At 37.6% G+C, this 19,808-nt stretch overlaps 2 protein-coding genes across 3 annotated transcripts; one reads left to right on the top strand and one right to left on the bottom strand.

Moving 5' to 3' along the window:
• Nucleotides 1-428: 428 nt before the first annotated feature.
• LOC105175012 (enhancer of mRNA-decapping protein 4) lies at nucleotides 429-9,682 on the bottom strand. 2 transcript variants are annotated; one of them, XM_011097307.3, is made up of 12 exons: nucleotides 8,420-9,680; nucleotides 7,588-7,637; nucleotides 7,355-7,511; nucleotides 7,037-7,255; nucleotides 5,763-5,891; nucleotides 3,961-5,580; nucleotides 3,162-3,521; nucleotides 2,961-3,080; nucleotides 2,175-2,345; nucleotides 1,816-1,980; nucleotides 1,575-1,700; nucleotides 429-1,020 (listed from the first exon to the last, which is right to left on the bottom strand). In XM_011097307.3, exons 1-12 carry the CDS (start codon nucleotides 9,317-9,319, stop codon nucleotides 712-714), a joined length of 4,326 nt encoding a protein of 1,441 aa, XP_011095609.2. In that variant the 5' UTR covers nucleotides 9,320-9,680; the 3' UTR covers nucleotides 429-711. The 2 variants fall into 2 exon arrangements, with proteins under 2 accessions (XP_011095609.2, XP_088732242.1); XM_088876116.1 differs by lacking the exons at nucleotides 429-1,020; nucleotides 1,575-1,700 and having other exon boundaries at nucleotides 1,838-2,000; nucleotides 8,420-9,682.
• A 2,042-nt stretch (nucleotides 9,683-11,724) lies between these two features.
• On the top strand, nucleotides 11,725-18,659 carry DDI1 (ubiquitin family protein). The gene is made up of 16 exons (XM_088876563.1): nucleotides 11,725-12,103; nucleotides 12,258-12,290; nucleotides 12,387-12,523; nucleotides 12,812-12,926; nucleotides 14,005-14,121; nucleotides 14,734-14,799; nucleotides 15,464-15,526; nucleotides 15,607-15,651; nucleotides 16,098-16,159; nucleotides 16,260-16,353; nucleotides 16,513-16,605; nucleotides 16,690-16,759; nucleotides 16,893-16,963; nucleotides 17,458-17,506; nucleotides 18,045-18,070; nucleotides 18,355-18,659. The coding sequence occupies exons 1-16, from the start codon at nucleotides 12,038-12,040 to the stop codon at nucleotides 18,481-18,483; spliced, it is 1,236 nt and encodes a 411-aa protein (XP_088732689.1). The 5' UTR covers nucleotides 11,725-12,037; the 3' UTR covers nucleotides 18,484-18,659.
• Nucleotides 18,660-19,808: the final 1,149 nt, after the last annotated feature.

Genomic DNA, 19,808 nt, shown 5'->3' with positions numbered 1-19,808 from the left:
AATTTGCTTGACTTGAATATCAGGGGAGTGCTTCACTGGTACAAAGTTTGACAAATGAACTACTGGTTGTAACAGACGTTGCGGCCAAAGTCCTAAGATTTGATCCATCATCTTATGTTGTTAAGTGGTCAATTCAAAAGGGAGGAAGAAAGCAAGATGAAGGTGCACAAAGAGTTCCGTGGACAAGAACAATAGCAATTCAAACGCAGTTTGGCCACTATTTCCATTGTTCAAAATGGAACTTGGATGCAAAGCCCTGCAACCTTGAGACGCTGCGCAATATTTACTATCATCATTAACTGTTTGATTTGGTCGGTAGACGCAACTCAGAGTGTATGATGGACCAAAACAAAGGGAAGATGGAAAGAAACGTACAATTTTTCACCCACTGCAGATCACCCCCACATTATAAACGATTTGCATCCAACTTCTAGTTGCAACTTGCAACTTGTAACCCAAGATATTTAATTTAACACAAACACAAATATCCCTGCTAAAGGAAAGTTTTAACATACAAAATTGCATATAAACAAGAGATGTCCCATCAAATAACTTAAATATGGGAAAATTGAAGTTCGCCCAGACCTCTAAACATATTTCCACCCTCTGATAAGAATGGGAAAGACAGCTACAGTTTCAGCTCTGCACATCCTCACTTCTATATAGTTATATTTAAACCTTCCATCGACCCTGTTATTCTTTTAACTGGAATCACTTAGAGCTCATAAGCATGGAGTTGATGACATGCATGATCAAGCGAATGTTGGAAAGTTCAGCACCGCTTGTGGTTGGAAGGCTGCGATGGTGATTCAATATTTGATAAACTTGCTCAAAGATGGGGCGCACATGCACTACAATCATTGGGTCAGTTGGATTTATAGCAGATAGAACCTCCCTCATCCATGTTAATTTCCGAGAGGTCTCTTTGCTGATATCACAAGCCAACTGTTGTAGAAGAGAGAGGAGTACACCTTGGCTCAAAGGTAGGGGATTCATCGACAGAATTCCAGGTAAATCAACCTGGTAGAAGAAAAATGAATTATAGCAAACAACAAACAAAGAGATACAAGTTAGAGAACATAGTGTATGAAAATCAAAGTGTTCCTGAGTCAAGTGCACAAATGCTAGCCATCCAGAAAGAAAAAGTTAAAAATATCTAATTTTAGGTAAAGCATTATAGGGGAGGAAAAGAAAACAAGGGACTCTATTTCTGCGTTCAAAAAGGATATGGAATTGAGTGAAAACTGTTTTCATCTAAAGGCTCAGCCGCGTGAACAAACATACTCCGTATCAGGTCAGTAAGAACCAATGCAAGAGAAAGAAGAGACCCTTTTTGCATCAGTCTTATTCGCTTCAGAAACCTCTGATGATATAGTATCATTCATAAAATTGGTTCAACATGCTTCAGCCATGGGCCCAAAGCTACTTGAAACTAACACCACATGCAGCTGTTAATGCATACCAGCTATTTTTACAAAAATCTTGTGTGGAGAATGAAAAGTTATCTTGACTCTTAACATAGCATCCCAACCACTCTGAATGAAAGCATAGCAACATCGCTCCTGATACAATACCTGAGAGCACAACCATGATACAATAGCAACATCACTCCTTTGCAGGGCAGCAGTGAAAGCCTCCTCATATTTACGCTCGGCTATCAATCTAGATAGCTCTTTTGTTGGGTCAAGAGGTACCTCGAGCTAAAAATATTAAACTTCACTTCAGTATACATAGCTATTATAGAAGCAAATGAACTCATTTCTCCATACACTGCTTCACATTTAGTCCTGCCAAACAAGAAGAAACAGCACAAACCTTCTCATGGAGACCAGCCAGAGGACCATTACTTAGTTGACTAATCAATGGATTTGGTGCTTTAGAATTTGCTCCTGCGACGGCAAGAGCTAATAGTTTCCTTTGGCCATCAAGCAACTCACTGCTCAAAGTTTGTGTCATTGATGATGCTGAATTTATAGCATCCTGAAAAATAAGATAAAACACTGGCGCTGGTGGATATAAAGTGAAAAAAGAAACAGATAACCAGAAGACTTATATACAAGAACAGAAACCGTGTCAAGACTGGCAATTTACCACCCTCCATGAGCTGTCCTTCAAAGTAGTAAGTAAGGTGTATATAGAAACATTAGAAACATATCGTAATCAGTGTTTGGTACCCGTAATGCAAGTGCCAATGGTGAATGTGCCGCCTCAAATTGTTGCTGAGCTGCTGTTGTATGCTCAACCATTCCTTTCTGAAATGTGGCATCAACCTGCTCAAACATGGTCCTACATGACATCTCAAATGCAGGGACCACAGAAACTTCCAAACTTGATTTCAGGGTTTCCTGCGTTACAAATTAAGACTAAATTTTAAATTTATACAAATGTATTCAGAATCAGCAAGCAAGGCAAGTTCATCTATAAAACGGGGAATGAAGATAGAAACTAACCAGTGGATAAGGCATCTCCCGAAAATATTAACTAATTACAGAACTATCATATCCAGAAGTGCACGGAGAGAAAGTAATGTCAAAAATGATTTAGTTTATAACGCAGCATAAGCAAATAGAATCTATCTTCCGCAGGATGTACTTGGCTAATGCCAAAATAAGGGCTTCATTTCCAAAAGTAGCATTCTATCGTTTCTTGGCACATTACTTTCTAAAAAGGGCGGGATAATCATCTGAAAAAAAGGCTATGATTACAACCTGGTCATTTTCTGTATCACACAACCCAGAGCATGTCAAAGACAGTAAAATAAAATTCTGGAGCCATTAGTCATAATTATACAGGAAAACTTTGTTGCATCAAATCAAGTAGAACTGTATTTTCTTTTTCCGAACTCATTCTTTGAATAATGGGTGAGGGGGAGTCTCTTATTAACAAATTTCTCAGCAGCGAACTAAAACTTCTATTTAGAGCCAAAAGCTAAAAACCAAACTTGTTCTCTTTTATGATACCTGTAGGGCTTGCTTGCCAGAAGTTTGAAATTGAGCTTGGATTTGTCTAGCAACTGTGGCTTCAAGTTTTGAGCTGACTGATTTCTCCAGTTGATTAACAGCTTTATCACCAACCCCTTTCTGATCACATCACATAAATCACTTAAGATCTATGGAGTGAGTAAATGATTGTACATGCAAACAAAGACAGAAAATGTTCACCTGGAAGCTCTCTACGATGGAAGTAGATATTGTTTTTTCAATGGTGGGAGTGATCGTTCGTGCCACGGATGGCCCAAGTGTGGTCAGTTCTCTCTTGACAGTTTTCTCTATAATAGCAGGCAAGTCTTTGTTTAAGCTATTGCTGATCATATTTGTCAGTTGCTGCATCCGCTCCTTTGCTGCCTTTTCCTGTTTTGCATTCTCTTCTTGGAAACGAGCCCACAAAGCATCAGAATTAGTTTTGACAGCCTTCTCCACACTCCGTCCTAAAGCTGCCTCAAGTCTTTTGCTTTCTTTGGAAACTGGGACAGCAACCATTGATCCTATCTGCTTCTGCATTTCTTTTTGCATAGTCACAAGCTGCAAAGAAACATAATTAGGGTGATGCAACTGTTTACATAGCAAATTCCACCTGCAACAGCAATACTTGATTGGAAACAGATGTCTGTAGATGAAAATATAATTTTGCACATATATTGAGCATTAACTCTTAATCTTGATATCTAGAATTGGGAATGAGACAAGACAAGAAGCATCACTCCAGACAATTGAGTTGGCAAATAATTAAAATGAAAAAAGAAAATTAACAGCAAAAAGTTTTAAAGTCAATACAGTAAGCCAAAAATTACTGAGGCATACAATTCTATGAAAATATTGGAATCTTAGACTAAGAGAAAAGACAGAGTATAAGGAGTCATGAAAATGATTTAGACAATCAGCAGAGGAATAGGATGCTGAAAAACAATCACTAGTTCAGAACCATCTTAATTAACTAAAAAGAATAAATAAATAAAATCACCTGAGTCATCATCTCTTGCATGGAAAAAATTTGTGAAACAGCGGTTTCTATAGGAGGAATACTAGAGCTAATGCCTGGTTCAACAGAAGAATCTGTAGAATTGAAAGCACTGCGTGATGGTGAAGATGGTCCTGATCCTTGAGCATTCTTTCCCTTCTGCTTTTTGCCTTTTGTACTTGGGGCAGGTTGTTGAGCTGCCACAGAAGTTGTAGAATCAACAACCTTCCTGGTAACATCCTTATCAGAGTCACTCACTTCATTTTCTACTATAGTAGAGGATTGGGTATCTGCATCAGTTCCAGCAGCCCCACTAAACTGCCTAGCTTCCTCCACAGTATAAGTTTCAGGCAATAAGGCACGACATTTTCGAGCCATCTCCATTCCAAGATCAGAGGCTTGTGAGCAAAATGATTTTTCCTTATTATCTGATACACCCGTGTGAAGTTCTTCTCGAGACCCAATATCGTTATTTTGACTGAATCTTGTTTCACCCACAACTTTGACCTCTACCTCAATGTTTCTTGTATCATTGCTAATTACCACATCTTGGATACTCAGTTCACTCTCACTTAAGGGCTCATTTGTGTGGTTCGCCTCAGAGGACGAACTAGCCATCAATATCTCAGCAGGAGTTACCAAATGAGTGGGATGCTTGAACTTAATCGGATGGTTGAGGGCCATGGGAATATCATCTTGAGAAAGTTTATTGTCATCATTCCTTGAATCATCATTCAATGAAGCAACATCAGACAAATTAGTATGAATAGTATCCATTTGTCTATCAACTGAATATTCAACCATTTTCTGTTCTGCACTACGATCATTAACTGAAGGACCATGCTCAAAGTTGCTATTTCTACGACCAGAAAGTGTTCTGGACACCCTGGGACTCAAAGGGAGTGGAGGTGAAGTAGCAAAAGACATATCACTATCATCAGGAACTGTGGACGAATTAACTGGTTTGCTCTCCATACTTGAGGAAGGAAACTCCTGTATGGTTGGTGACTCACCAGCAGCAGCGCTAACAGGGTATCTAACTGTAGGTGCATTCTCCAAGCCACTCTCATGTATAGATGCTTTGGGTGCTGAACTAGACATAGATATCTCTGCCACTTTACTGCTAGAAGGCTCCAAACTGGCAAGTCCTTCAATTGCAGCATCACGTGAGACACTAGAATCTGACTTCTCATAGACTAAATTTTCCGTCGGGGGAGGCAGACACTGTGACAAGTCCAACGCATACTGTTGAATAGCCTGTGTCTGGACACAATACACTTGAACAATTTGTTCACCATGAGGTAGTAATTCGCTTGTCCCTGTAAAACTCAGTATAGGCATAGTGACAGTGAATTCTGCTATGTAATCGAAGCACGTTGCTGCAGGGTTAGGACCATATTCCAAGTGCACGGCATATATAGCATTCCTCTTGGCATTTGCTAATAAGAGAAGGCCAGCTTGCGGCAAGGCCACTACTTGATTGAAGAAAGCTTCCTCCACTCGAGCCGCTGAACTTTTTAGTTCCAACGTCTGAGTACAATGCCATGATTCCGCATCACTGGGAAGCAACCAACCTTCTTCACTTGCTGATATCCATATTTTAATTTCCCGGTTTAGTGGGCCCTACATGTATCCTTTAAAAGTTTAGTGCATAAAATTTATAGCAAATTTAGAACCAACAGGCAAACCGTTCTTTGATCCAAGCAACATTAAAGAGCTCCTTGGGAAAGACAAAAGTAATTGATACTGAAGTGTAACTTTTAAAAAATATATCATAGCACGATAAAGTTTCTCATTGCTTGTACCCCAGTGATAAGAATGATATGATCCGGACGATGGGGAGCAGCCAAAAAGGTGACAGAATTAACAGGTTGGCTATCATGTGGTCGGAGAACTGCAATTGGAAGTGCCTTTCGATCCTCCCAAATTTTTATCTGCAATTACAAACAGAAAAAGTCAGGAGAAACTCAAATTGTCTAGGAATGACTGCACAATCACCAGTTACCAAATAACCTAATTATGCAAGCAGAATATAGTTATGCAATAACTCAGTATTGGAGGTGTCTTTGACATAAGCAAAAATTCACACTTCCAGAGTTGGCATATTTTCTCAACATCACCAACTCCAAGTAAGATGCATTACTTTACCCTGTCTTGCTTAGATGATTATAAGAATTTAATCAGAAAACTCTGACAAAACCATTTTAAACTTAAAAGTAGCTAGTTAATACCTTAAGATTGTTTTCTGAAGAGGACACAAGGTATAGCATGGATTGGCTATTTTCAATTTTGAAAGTCTCAGTTTCATCAAAGAAGACCATACATTCCAATCTAGCTATTGTTGAGCACGTTGTTTTTTGTTAAACCAGGAAATGTCTCGCCTTCCTTGGCTTTTAAAACCATGTCTAGGCCACATCATTCTGTTCATCTTCATTACTTTACATAGAATAAGTATACTGGTCTAGCCCTCTTTGCTCTTGCATGAAACAATTGTTCTCCAATCAATTTCTCATCCACTTTGGAGCTGGGCACATTAATTTGTTTTCAGGACAGTTGCCTGCCCTTTCTCCTACATGGTGCCTTCAGAAGTGTGACTAACGAGGGATATTTCAATAATTTAGCATAATCAACTTATAGTTAATAGTAAGATCCCTGTGCTTCATTCATCTTCCTTTTGGGTATTCTTAGGCCAGTGTATTAAATGTCTTCTAGACGATTTGTATCTCCGACAATGTGTTCACATCCTCAAAGCAACTTGGGATCTTTTCCTTTCAACTAGAACCTTTTTGGCCTAGTTGACTATGAAATAGCTACATACTTGAATTACAGATCCTAGGGACTTCCTGAAGGACCTGAACATTGATAAGATAGACACGTGCACACACATCGGCCACTTATATGATTATAAAATTGTGTTATAACAGTATATCCACCCTCGGCCGTATTAATTCCAGAAAAAAATAATAACAATAGCAATTAAAGAATGAGAAGAGTAATTATCAACTTGGTCCCTATTAGTACCAGAGAAGATTAACTAAAGAAGCTCTAGGGAAAAAGAAGGGCAGATTTTTTGACAAACCGTTCCATCCACTGAAGCAGATACCAAGCGAGTGGTCATCCATTGGCACATTGACAGGTCAGTCACTTCACCATCATGGCTGCCAACAAGTTGGATCCCATCAATCAACTTGTCAATGGGACATTTGAGGGGTTCCTCCGCTGAAAACTTTTCACCTTTTCCCACTTTCGTGGTATCAATCTTCAAAACACGTTTGCCAATTCCCACTACAAGAACTTCCTGTACCAGGAAAATTGACTTGGTTAACCAATACTATGGGTGGAAGGTATAAAAATGCAGCTGCAAACTAGAAAGCATAAATACCAAAGGACGTTGTACCTGTTTATGACAATGCCAACAAACTCTAGGATGGACAGATTCCCCATCCCCTGTAATTTGAATGGCAACAACACTCCTTCCAGTAATTTGAGGCTTGTCTTCTTCATCCGGGCCTTCAGTGATCTTCCACACATAAACCCGGCCATCAACACTTGCACTATATGCAGTAAAATAGCATATTAAAGGCAAACCAAAGATGAAAATTGCAAAAAAGAAACTGACAAAGAGTCTACCTCGCCAAAAGGTGAACATCCTCAGCAAAGAAAGCCATGTCTGTGACCCTCTGTAAGAAAATACAATATTCAAGAAATAAATCAAGATAGGCCATGAATGCTTTCTTGAATATCCAGAAAATGAAGGAGTAATGCTAAGAAAACACCCATATATCTTTAAATCAAAAAACAAAATATCAAATTAGAAGATTTTTCAAACAACCATGCAAACTAGTATATAGCAGAGGCTGAACGCATAAAATCTAGGTCCAAAGCCTATTTATATATTTGTAAGATTTGCACTGGAGCTTATGCCCAGCCTGCAAAACTAAAGCCATAAAAACCGACTCCAATCCTGGCACAGTTTCGAATTCACAAATAAATATATAATAATCCAAAATATATCTACACTGCCAAAGCACACATATATCACTAAATACCAAGAAAACCATGGTACATTCTTTTTCCAGTCATTTTGTGAAGAAATAACATTTGAAACTATACCTAAAATCTGTGCTAGCTATCAAGTGACTGACACTAGCCATGAACGAGAAAGATAGAATCGCAAGGCCACTACTAATTAATTAAATGAAGACGCAGAATACACTAAAAACAGAAGTATATCATTAACCAACAATAAATGCACAAGTTCAGGGCTTCAGCCAACACAAAGCACAACTACTACAAGTTATTAAACCTGGATTGAATTAGCTTTGACAGAATAAATAACACCATAAATGTACATACTAATTACTGAAACATCTATTACCTAATGAAACAAATAAACGACATTATTCCAAATTTTAAAATATATCAGAAGAATAAAATTGACATAAGCCAAGTGGTAACAGACCTGAGCTAGACCCTTAAGCAAGGATCTCAAGGCAGTGTTAATATTGAGCACCCGGATAGCCCCCAACTTGAGCCCATAACATATATATGTCTTGTTAACCGCAATTTGCCTCCCCAGAACAAGTCCTGGATCAGACCCATATTTTGTAATGGGTGTAACCTCAAGCTGAGGCTGAAACTCCGCAGGCAATCTAACATCTATATCATAAACAAGATGATCCCCGTTCAGATGCCGTCCCTTGGGGAGCTTGCTACTCGGCATCCGAATCACAGGGCCCTGATGTGAAATCACTAGACCTGAGCCCGAGGGCAAGATGTTCACGTTTTGTGCTGCAGAAAATTCCGAGCCCGAAGAGGAGGTGGGGTGGATTTGAGGCATTGGCATCGCCGGCTGCTGAGGAACCTCCAGCGTGGAAGGTGGCGCACTCAACAACGCCATCAATCGAGCCCCGGGGTTATTAGGGTTCTGGGGATTAGGGGGGTTTTGAAAATTGTTCTGGTGCGATGAAGTAGGTGTTTGCACTTGGGGTTGGAGCGGTGGCGTAGGATAAGACATTGACCTCTGAGGGTGCACGTTAGCGAATTCCTGGTGGGGCGGCGAGGGATTGGAGTACGGGGTGTACACTGGGTGATGGTAATGAAATGGGGATGTTTGAGGGGAATACGAGTATGGCCCGCCGCCTGCGCCGGTGGGTGGAGGATAAGAGGCCGAAGGGGGTGGGAAAGGGGCTGAAACCAAATTACTATTACTATTAGCATTACCAGCATTATTGGTGAAGTTTTGATGATTAGGGTTCGCGGGGGGAGCAGAGGCAGGCGGCGGAGTGGTGGAAGGTTTGAATAACTTATGCATATCAAAGGGACCTCCGCCTGGTGGAGTTGGATTCCCTGGCGACGCCATCTGACAGTGTGCACCTACGTATCTACCTATCTACTGATATAGCAAGAACCCAACAATCAGCGTACAGCTACTACCGCTGGTATTTGACAGCGAGAGATCTGGTTAGCCTTTCCGGTTGATCGAGAGCTGCTTCCTTGCTTGTGTAGATGTATGATTGCGTACGCATGGACTGATTGGTAAGTAGAAAAATACAGTAAGCGTCTGGGGGAGATCCGATGGGCGAATTGGGAGCAGAGCCCGGAGAGAGGGTGGGGATGGGGGTGGATACTGGGTGATAGTGAAGAGCGACTTTTTGGAGACTACACTAAGAAGAAGATGATTCAGAAATATTATAATTGTTTTTTACCTTCGGTAGATGGTATCATGGTGGAGTTTGATTTGATAAGAAAGTTTTTGTCGATTCATAGATCGTAAAAATTGCTGAAAATGCCCTTATATTTGGGTCTATTGCTATCTTGCCCCACGGAAGGCTCGCAAGTTAATTTTCTATTTTTTCGGGGGTTTATAGTTAATTAAAATTTATGATTAGTGTGTATCAAAAATTGGTCGTGTTGATCGGCTAATGGTACATCGTGATTATTAATTCAGTTGTACGTTTTGGGACAGTCTAATTTGATTTGATTAAAACCAATAATTTATTAACATTAGTCGTGATTGAAAAAGTTAAAATAATGTAATAAAAGTTGTATGAAACTACTATGAACTATATAATGAGTTGTTAGAACCATACCATTAAATTGTTGTTCAACATGTCAATTTGTTATCATTGTTTATGGACTAGAGAAATAGAAAAGGTGGGTAAATGTCATTAATGATTTTTCAAATTAAGTATGGGATTTTATTAATACATACTTTCATTTTGTTAATTTTAGTATTTTAAATTCAATCCATATGAAAAATTAAGGGCAAACTAGTTGAGATATAATATTAATCGGGGGTCATAGGTCACCTGGATGCAATTGTCCTCCGATCAAGCTCTTAAAGATAACCTACAACACATTGAAAAACTCATAAATAAAGATACTCCAATGCTTAAGTTAGTATGGATCATAAAGTCAATCCGTAAATCTATCAAAATGTATCGATAAACAACAGAGTGTGGATACTATAACTTTTGAGCGTCTGGCCTACGCTTCCAAAATTGTAATACGTGTTTAAAATATTAACAATTCTCATTGGCATTTGAGGATCGACTCGACCCACGTAATAAACCTGTGGATCCTTCATAAAGAAGCCTTACACCCGTAAATGAGGGGCATAATTGTCTCATTACCATATCAAACTCGAGGAAACTCACAAATATCTATATATTAAAATATGTGTGCATTTAAAAATAATAATTCCCTAATTATTAAAGTAAAAATTTCAACCATGTCAAAAAGCAAGAAAATGAAAAGGGTTGAGCTAAATGGTGATTCTAAGTCACCATAAGTAATTAATGAATTTCTTAGGGACGTATAATTAAAAAAATGGGCATCTTCATTGCAAAGTGACATAGTCTCATTAATTACTCGGGACATAAGTTTCAAGCAATCAAGAATTTAATTTGGAATTATAAGGATCCATTTTGCCAACACTGTGAGAAGTTGTTAAACATTTATTGACAATTAATGATCCAAGGACAAGAAATGGTGTTGGTGGTGCAACTTCCAAATTATTACATATTTGTACTTGTACATGCATGCTTTCTTTAAATCGCCAATCATTAGACTGCATTTCACTAAATATTTGCCATGAAAGTATATATGTGTGATGTATCTATAAAAATATTTTTGAGTGTATCAAAACATTATAAGTTAGTTTGTTGAGGTAATAAATTCAAATCAAAACGTACATTATAAAATAAAATAAAATAATATATACAAATTTAAGTAATCAGTGTAAACATCAATTTTTGTTCTTTTTTTTTATTAATATCAGCAATTCATTGATTTTTGACTAGCGAAGAAACCTATTTGTTAGACGAAAGCAAAATTCATAGGTGTTAGATGTATTTCCCAAACTACATGGAATTTACGTGTAATTACATCAAATTTTAGGGGAGACGAGTGTAATTATCCCTAAAATTTAATCACATATATTTATATATCATATAAAAATATCATATCACAAAGTAAACATGCAAAAAAAAGTATTAAAATCTGCGTGTAAATGAACAAAAATGGGCCAATCCAGAAGGCGGCCCATGAATCTTCTCATCATTCCATAGCCCATTCCCTACGTCGAGGCATTAATTTTGATTTTTTTATTATATATTTAATTTTAATATATTCAATGCCCTATTGATTTCATGAGACAGAAGTGAAATTGTTGACGTGTCCCGTACTACGAAATACGAATTACAGGAAAATAAAGTAATTATTAATAATGTTTTGAGATTCCTAATTGATGTTGGATTGCGGAATCTGAAGAGACCCTCCGCTCCAAGGAAGTTAAAAAGAGGTAACTTTGAAGAAGGGGGGAGAGGGGGGTTACCGCAGTCACAGCCACGGTAAGTAATTTTTCAAGTGGTGAAAGAAGAGACGGAGACAATCGAGTTCTTTGCAAGCATCAGTCAACGACGTGGAAGATAACTTTGTCAATAAGAAAACACCAATAATGGAGTACACAAATTGAAACACCCTCTTTATTTATACCGGTAATACCTTTTTTTGTTTTAAAAATCGCGTAATCGCATTCGTCGAGGAACTCGAATTGGGTTGAAGCGGGTCGGAGAAGATGAAGATCACTGTAATGACCGCCGACGAGCAAATCGTCACGTTAGACGTCGATCGGGACGAATCTGTAATTTACCCCCTTTGTTACTTTATTGAAACCCTATATTGTTTTTCGCTTTCTGGGCATTGTAGGATTGGGAGTTCTGCTAATTTTTAGTTCTGTTGCGAAGGCGTTGTAATGATGCTGATGCTGATGCTGACTTTATGTGCATTTTGAACAGGTTGAGAACTTGAAAGCTCTGCTTGAGGTTGAGGTTGGATCTGCGTGCCCTTTTCTGTGTAGTTCTTGTTTAACCCGTCGATATCTTTGTTTGAATTTTGAAATTGTATGCACTGAATGCTGGAAACAGACACAGGTGCCACTGCAGCAACAACAGCTGCTGTATAATGGGAGGGAGATGAGGAATTCCGACAAGTTGAGTGCTCTCGGTGTTGCTGATGGAGATTTGGTTATGATGGTTTCAGGCGCCGCATCTTCTGGTTCCAGGTTCTTTTTTTTTTTTTTATCTTCATTTGCATCCATACATTCCATATTTGGTGTTTACCTGGAGAGCTCGACGATTTTCTCCAGTTTTTAGCTTTGAAATTTACTACTTGGCAAACTGTCTAATGAGCTGTACGGGATACTGTTTGGATATAATTGTAAAATGTCTTTTTATTCTTTCCTTCTTTGGCTTTTGGTTATAATTTCTTTTAGGTACCGAAGTATATTGGAATAATTCCAATAGGTATTTCGTTTGCTTATAGAGGGAGTTTTTCTTCTTGTCTATTTTAGAGCTGGAGCGCCTGGCATCGAACTCGGCTTTAATCAGGACGGTTCAGCAGTAAACCCCTCAGCTTTCCAGCAGCAGTTGCGTAACGATTCTAATGTGATGGCCCAACTATTTCAGGTATAGAAAGTCGGGAAACCTGTAATAGGGCCCTTTACCTTGATTGAAAATTAGAGAACCCTGCCTCCTAGTTTCCACAAAGATAAAACAATTAAGGAATAGTGATCGCTCAATCTTGTAATGGCATGACTGTACAAGTGCAGTAGGGAAAAAAAAATAGCAACAAAGAGGTAAATTGACTTACTAATTCACATGGTTGGGAACATTAAAGGCTCCCTAGGCCTGTTGATCAAGAGAATGAGCACACCATTCAGTGACTACTGTGATTGTACGCCCTTACTATCTTAAATTCTCATGGGCTTGTTTCCTGATAGCAACGGGGACATGCTCATAGTACAACCTGCCAGAGCATGCAAATACTGGCCCAAGTTTTGTAAAATGCTTAAGAAAAAGGATTGTAAAGCTGTTGGGTTCTGTTCATGTGCCGTAAATTAGGTTTCTGCCTGACCCTTTGATTTGTCTGAGTACCACTGGTTTCATTCTAGTAAACTGCTGATACAGCCTGTTGGGCTTTATTTGCCGTGAAGAATTGGGTCTTGATATTGGCCTGAATATGATTAATCATGATAATCTATGGTTTTTGACCAAGTCGTCGCCTTTGTTGAATTACTGCCAAAATTGTTGCAGGTGCTAGTTAATATCATGAAAAAGTAGCTATTTTCAAGCACAGAGACTTTCTGGACCAACTTAAATGTCCTTACTGGAAGATTATATATATATGGGCTATATCTTATCCTGAAAAAGGTGTTATTATTTAATCCTACTCCCTTTTCGTTTAAGAATGGTCAACATGGAAGGAAGAAAAAACTATGATGCGTGACAGGATGATTGGCTGGTGAAATGAGTAATTGAATAGTAAAAGGCATGATCATGAGCCCCTGCTATCTTTCGTTACAATATTATTGCAATATCTCTAGTAAGCTCTATGGTATTAAATTCTTTTAATTGGCTGCAATGTTCAAATGCTCCCTATTTGTTTTCTAGCTTATGATTGTTGGCGTATTTTCATGAGTCTAAAGGTAATTTGTTCTACAAATAATTTTTTTAACGATACTTTATGTGCTATGTGAACTGGTAGAGTGATCCTGAGTTAGCACAAGTGATTCTTGGAAATGATTTGAACAAGCTGCAAGATCTGTTGCGCGTACGACATCGCCAGAGATCTGAGCTAAGGCGTCAACAAGAGGAGGAGTTGGTAAGTATCAGCTATTTCTTCATCATTGATTTTTTGGGTCCTCCACAATCCCCATATGCAATGCTTCAATTTTGAAAGATTGTGAACTTTACACAGAAATTCACCTTTTTAGTAGGTGAACTGGGACTCAGTATATGGCATGTTTATATATTTCGGTATCACTAAGTTTAATTGAATCTGTCTCAAGCTTGAGAGAATGAGAGGTTACCTTTTGCTCTGGTTTTTCAGATGATGTTATCCTACTGTTGATTGACATTTGCATTCTCAGTGTGACAATGCAAATTTGCTTGAGTCTTATGCTTCCTATCTCCTGGTTGGTGTTGGGAGAGGTTGCTTTGCTGCTTGTTTATACCCTTCCGGTGATATGTGTTTTCCATTTTCTAAGTATTCTAATCATTATCACCGTCATTGCCCTGTGCTAAATTCTGATTCTGTTTCTGAAGTAATAACAATCCTCTCCGGGCTCATATAAACTGCTCTGATCTGAACACTAAATTGTATTATGATTTCTTCAAATAATAACAATTCTTTCTGGGATTATGACTGTTATGATCTGAGTCTCGTGGATCATTGTTTGAGAAATTAATATGCTGAAAATTTTTATTTGCATAGGCTTTACTATATGCAGATCCATTTGACGTGGAGGCACAAAAGAAAATAGAAGCTGCTATTCGCCAGGTCAGATAGTTTCCTACATTAATCTTCTAGGTGATTTATAATGGGCAGACTCATAGGATATCAGCTCATGGATTATTCTTTGCATCTATGAGCGTTCCTCTGGAAAGATTGATGATAGACGTTTTAAAGATGTGTGGCTGTTCTTTGACCTATTAAACCAGATCTTGTATGTTACTCAGCACCTGTGGCTTTTTAACTTGAAGTTCCAGGGATAGTGAGAAAGAGAGCTTGTGGCTACCACTTGAAGTGTTTGATTATGATTTATCAATTTTATTTTTTTGTGTGCACAACTTATGAGTTTGAGGCAGCTGATATAATCTTTAGTTCGAGTCCAAGTTTTTCTCATCACATTTATTAGATGTTCAACTGTCTCAGTACCTTTTGTCGGCTAGCTGATCATTGAGGACCATGCAAAAGAACTGGTTTTAGTTGGTACCCTTGTAATGTTTCTATTGTTTGTAGTAAGATCATAGTAATCCTGGCACTGAGATAATACATCGGTTTTTAGATCCCTTTTTCCTCTGATTTTTATATGGGTTCAGAACATGGGATTCAGCAAGTTTGGTACTTAGCAATTTATTTTGTGGTTTTTGGTTTGTAAGAATGTTGCAATGGATATTAGTTCTTTTACGTTGGTTACAACAAATCATTTCATGATTGGCAGAAAGGCATTGATGAGAACTGGGCCGCGGCTTTGGAATACAACCCTGAAGCATTTGCAAGAGTGGTACGTATTGCTATGTTGTCTGGTAAAATACATTTTTTATTTTTTTTAAAGTAAAATTTACATGTATATTCTGTTTCCAGGTAATGTTGTATGTTGACATGGAAGTTAATGGTGTCCCATTGAAGGTACTGAATTGGTACAGTAACGCGGTTTTATTTTCTTTAGTTGCTCGTTCATCAGCTTATGCCCCATTACGAGAAAGATTCGAATAAAACCAAATCCCATCAAGGAAATAAGGAGCAAGGTGGAAGTGTCCGGAAGACCTTGCTTCTATTTTTGGGGGCACTATTTGTGAACCAACCTAACTAACACACAAGGAAAACATCAATGCTCACCCAATTCTTTGAAAGAGTTGGGTTTCATTTTTTATTTGGATATATGTCATAGTTCAACCTCACAATTTTTAGTTCTTATATTGGCTGCTGTCAGATACTTGACCACAAGTACCACTTGCACTGGATCTTATAAGTTAGAATGTAAAACCAATTTAACAATATGGACAATTTTGTGGTAAATGTGCAAGGTTTGTCTCAGTTTAAGCTAGGTAAAAAATTTTTTGTCTTCCTTGCAGGCCTTTGTTGACAGTGGAGCTCAGTCAACAATTATATCTAAAAGTTGTGCTGAACGTTGTGGGTAATGTATCCTCTAGATTCTTCTGCATCGTGGACATTATTGGTTTGTCTAGTGTTATTCTTTTATTGATAGGGATGCTGTTGGCTTTATGTTCTTCCAGATTGTTAAGGCTTTTGGATACTCGGTACAAGGGTATCGCTCATGGAGTTGGTCAGTCTGAGATTTTAGGTCGGATACATGTTGCCCCAATCAAGGTATGCAAATATGAACTGCTACTTCTATTTTTTGCTAACTGAGTATTTGTCTCCCCAGTTTTTTATTTCTATCCCTCGGTGCTTGTGCTTTTGTCTAGTTTCATGTAATATGCCATGCCTCTTGAATTTGACATGTTTACTTCCATAATAATGTGGCAGATTGGAAGTATATTTTACCCTTGTTCCTTTCTGGTGCTGGATGCACCCAACATGGAATTTCTCTTTGGCCTGGATATGCTTCGCAAACACCAAGTAATGTCTTTATCTTTGTGTTCCTTTTCTTCTGTTCTAAGCCTACTTTGATATTGATGTACTTAGACTACCTTTTTTCTGCAGTGCATTATTGATCTGAAGGAGAATGTACTGAGAGTTGGTGGAGGAGAGGTTGCCGTACCTTTTTTGGCAGGTAGAATTTCGTATTTTTTCTTCAATTTCTGAGGCTTACTTTTTCATTGGTTATGAAATTTGGTATTGAGCTTCAGTATTTTAAGTTGCTCAACTGTGCTTTGATTTATTTTTCATTGATTTTAAAATTTTAGAAAAGGACATTCCTACACAGTTTTTGGATGAAGAGAGGCACGCCAAGGAAGCTTCTAGCTCAGGAACACAAGTAAGGATATCTAACGATCATGCTATTAGTTGTATTTACATTTTTACCTGATTCCTTAATTTTGTGGGGAGATTGTGTTTGTTTCACTAGAATTACTGTTGAAGTATCCTGCAGTTTTTTAGTTAAAAAGTTCTCTCATTTATCTGAAATTGAATTAAATGAATGCTTGAGATGTTTCTAGAAGTATCAGTGTTCAGAGCATCCACTAGATTTTATTTGACTGCAGGTTTACTATACGTAATCAAAAGCAATTTTGGGAATAGGTTACTTGAAATCTCTGTCAATTTAGAGAACCATAATCTGCTTTCTATCTGCTAGCATATAGGCTACTTGCTGGGACTAGGTGTTCCATTCCCTAAACTTTGTGAAAGATGGGTTCAATATCTGTGTTCTGCATGGTTTCTCGGTTGAGTTGCTTTGCTACAGCATATGTACACTCATTTGTAATAACAAATTGTGGCCAAGCATTCTGATCAATCTCTTCTGGTTTTCAGGCTACATCCGCAACTAAAGAGCACATTAGTACACCAGGAGGCCCTTCTGGTTAGTTCTGACATTTCTTGAAGAAGCATTTAGTTGTAAATGCTGTGTGACGTTAGTTGAACTCTCCTGTATAAGCATTTCCTATGTTTATACTGAAACCGAGGTCTGGAGTCCTTGCCTGTTAGTTTCATGGGACAAATGATTGGAGCTAACCAACATTAACTATGTAATGAGTCGTTCGAAATTTTACAAGTGGCAGAGGGACTGAGGGTTGAGGCAAGAAATATTAATATGCTATGGGGTATATCTGTTGAGTAAATGCTTCCGAGTGGCAGAGATGGGAAACATGATGGATTCATAACAGCGGGCATACATATTTCTTCTTTCTCATATATGTATGAAAGATTACTCTCATTCTTGTTTAGTTTAGTTTAGTTGGGCATTCTATGAACTACAGCTGGGCTTTTATACATTTGCCGGTGATGGTCTGCATACCGTGTATACGTTATTGCTCTTTCATTGTTCTTGTGTGAAGCTCTTGTGCATGTACACTGAATTTACTGCTCTGGAACTAATGTTTTTTCTAAATGAACTACAGGAAGCACTGGCAAGAGTACTTTCCAGGTACTTTCTAGTTACAATAATTTAACTTTATGTTAGTCTATCAGTGCGTTCAATACGTGTTTGTTAGTTTTATATATTATGATCATACCTATAACTTAATTATATACTAATGTCCTGTCTACCATCTTGCCTTTGCCTGACGTAGTCAGTTTGAACTCATTAACTTACCAGGATTAAGCTCGTGGCATTTGGTTTCATTTTTCAGTTGGGCCATGTCAAGTTGACATACTTGCTATGGTTTTCTGCGTTTGTAATTTTATAACTCTAGTGTGGCATTTGTGCAGGGACCTGAATTTGAAGCCAAAGTCGCAAAGCTGGTTGAGTTAGGGTTTGGAAGGGAGCAAGTGATTCAAGCTCTGAAGTTTTTTGACGGCAATGAAGAACAAGCAGCTGGATTTCTTTTTGGCGGATGAAAGTGATCTATTTGATGTTGTGGATTATTTATTATTTTTTTTGGCAATTGTGTACACTAAATGCTCTATGCACATTTAGTGGTTGAACTGTGGGAAAAATCTTGCAGTTGTTGGGCTGAGCCTATACCTGATTTGTAGAACATTGGGGTTTGGAGGAATGAGTGAACTTGTCCTTATATGGTTGCCACGTTGGGCTATTCCTTTCTATATTATACATGCTCATCTTTTCCGTAGGTTGTTGGACGAAACATGAACTTCTACCATTTCTACGTTACATTATGTTCATGTCATAATGGAAAATGGAAATTCTGCGATCACATTGTCCTCAGTTTTTGCCTTGTCAATGGTGAAGTGTTTATTTGCCGTGGCACTGGTTTGGGTTATTGGGGAATTAATTTACGAGTTTCCATTGTTGACGTAGGGTACGCGTTGAATCTATATACACATTAATCAACTGAGCTATAGTCAGCAGCAGCTCAGCCTCACCCATTCTTCCCATGTCCAACTCTTTCCCGCACACTTTACTGTGACAGTTGTACATTTTGAAATATTTAAGGTATTCTAAGCAGTTGTACATTTTGAAATATTTAAGGTATTCTAAGCTACGCCAACATAAGATAGGAATAATTATTAGTGATGGCAACGAAACGGGTTGGCTCACTCCGTCCCCGCTCCGTCAATACCATGGCCCTGCCCTGTCCCCGCCCCATCAAACCCACCTTCATCCCCTCCCTGCCCAACTAAATTTGCCCCAATATTCAGAAAATATCATACCATAAGTTTGTGACATAAAAAATGAAATTAAAGAAACTACTTTTGATTTGATTTTTAATTAAGAACATTTTTAATAAGTAATATTATTTTAGATTTTAGGTATTCTAATATAGTTTTTGATCTAAAATAAATCAAATAATACAAAGAATACATTTTAGTAATTTTTATTATTTCAATAAGTAATATCATATTATGATCTACAAAGAATACATTCAAAGATTTTATTTTCTCAATAAGTAATATCATTTTAGATTTAGGTATTTTAACATAGTTTTCGAGATACAACGAATTGTATAATATAAACAATACATTCATCTAGTTTTTTATTTTTTTCAATAAATAATACAGTTTTTTTTTACCTAAAATGAATGAATTATATAATAAAAAGAATATATTCAACTACTTTTTCTATTAAATAATATTAAATATCATTGTAAATTTAGGTAATTTAATATAATTTTTTTTAATCTAAAATGAATTATATATGAAGAAATAAATAATAAATTTTTATTATTAATGTATTACATATGAAAAAATAAATAATAATAATA

The sequence above is a fragment of the Sesamum indicum genome, linkage group LG12 (assembly GCF_026168435.1).
Source record: "Sesamum indicum cultivar Baizhima isolate 11 linkage group LG12, ASM2616843v1, whole genome shotgun sequence".
Lineage (NCBI taxonomy): Eukaryota > Viridiplantae > Streptophyta > Magnoliopsida > Lamiales > Pedaliaceae > Sesamum > Sesamum indicum.
Note: the sequence above shows the minus strand (reverse complement) of the source record. Positions and strands in the feature narration are given on the sequence as shown.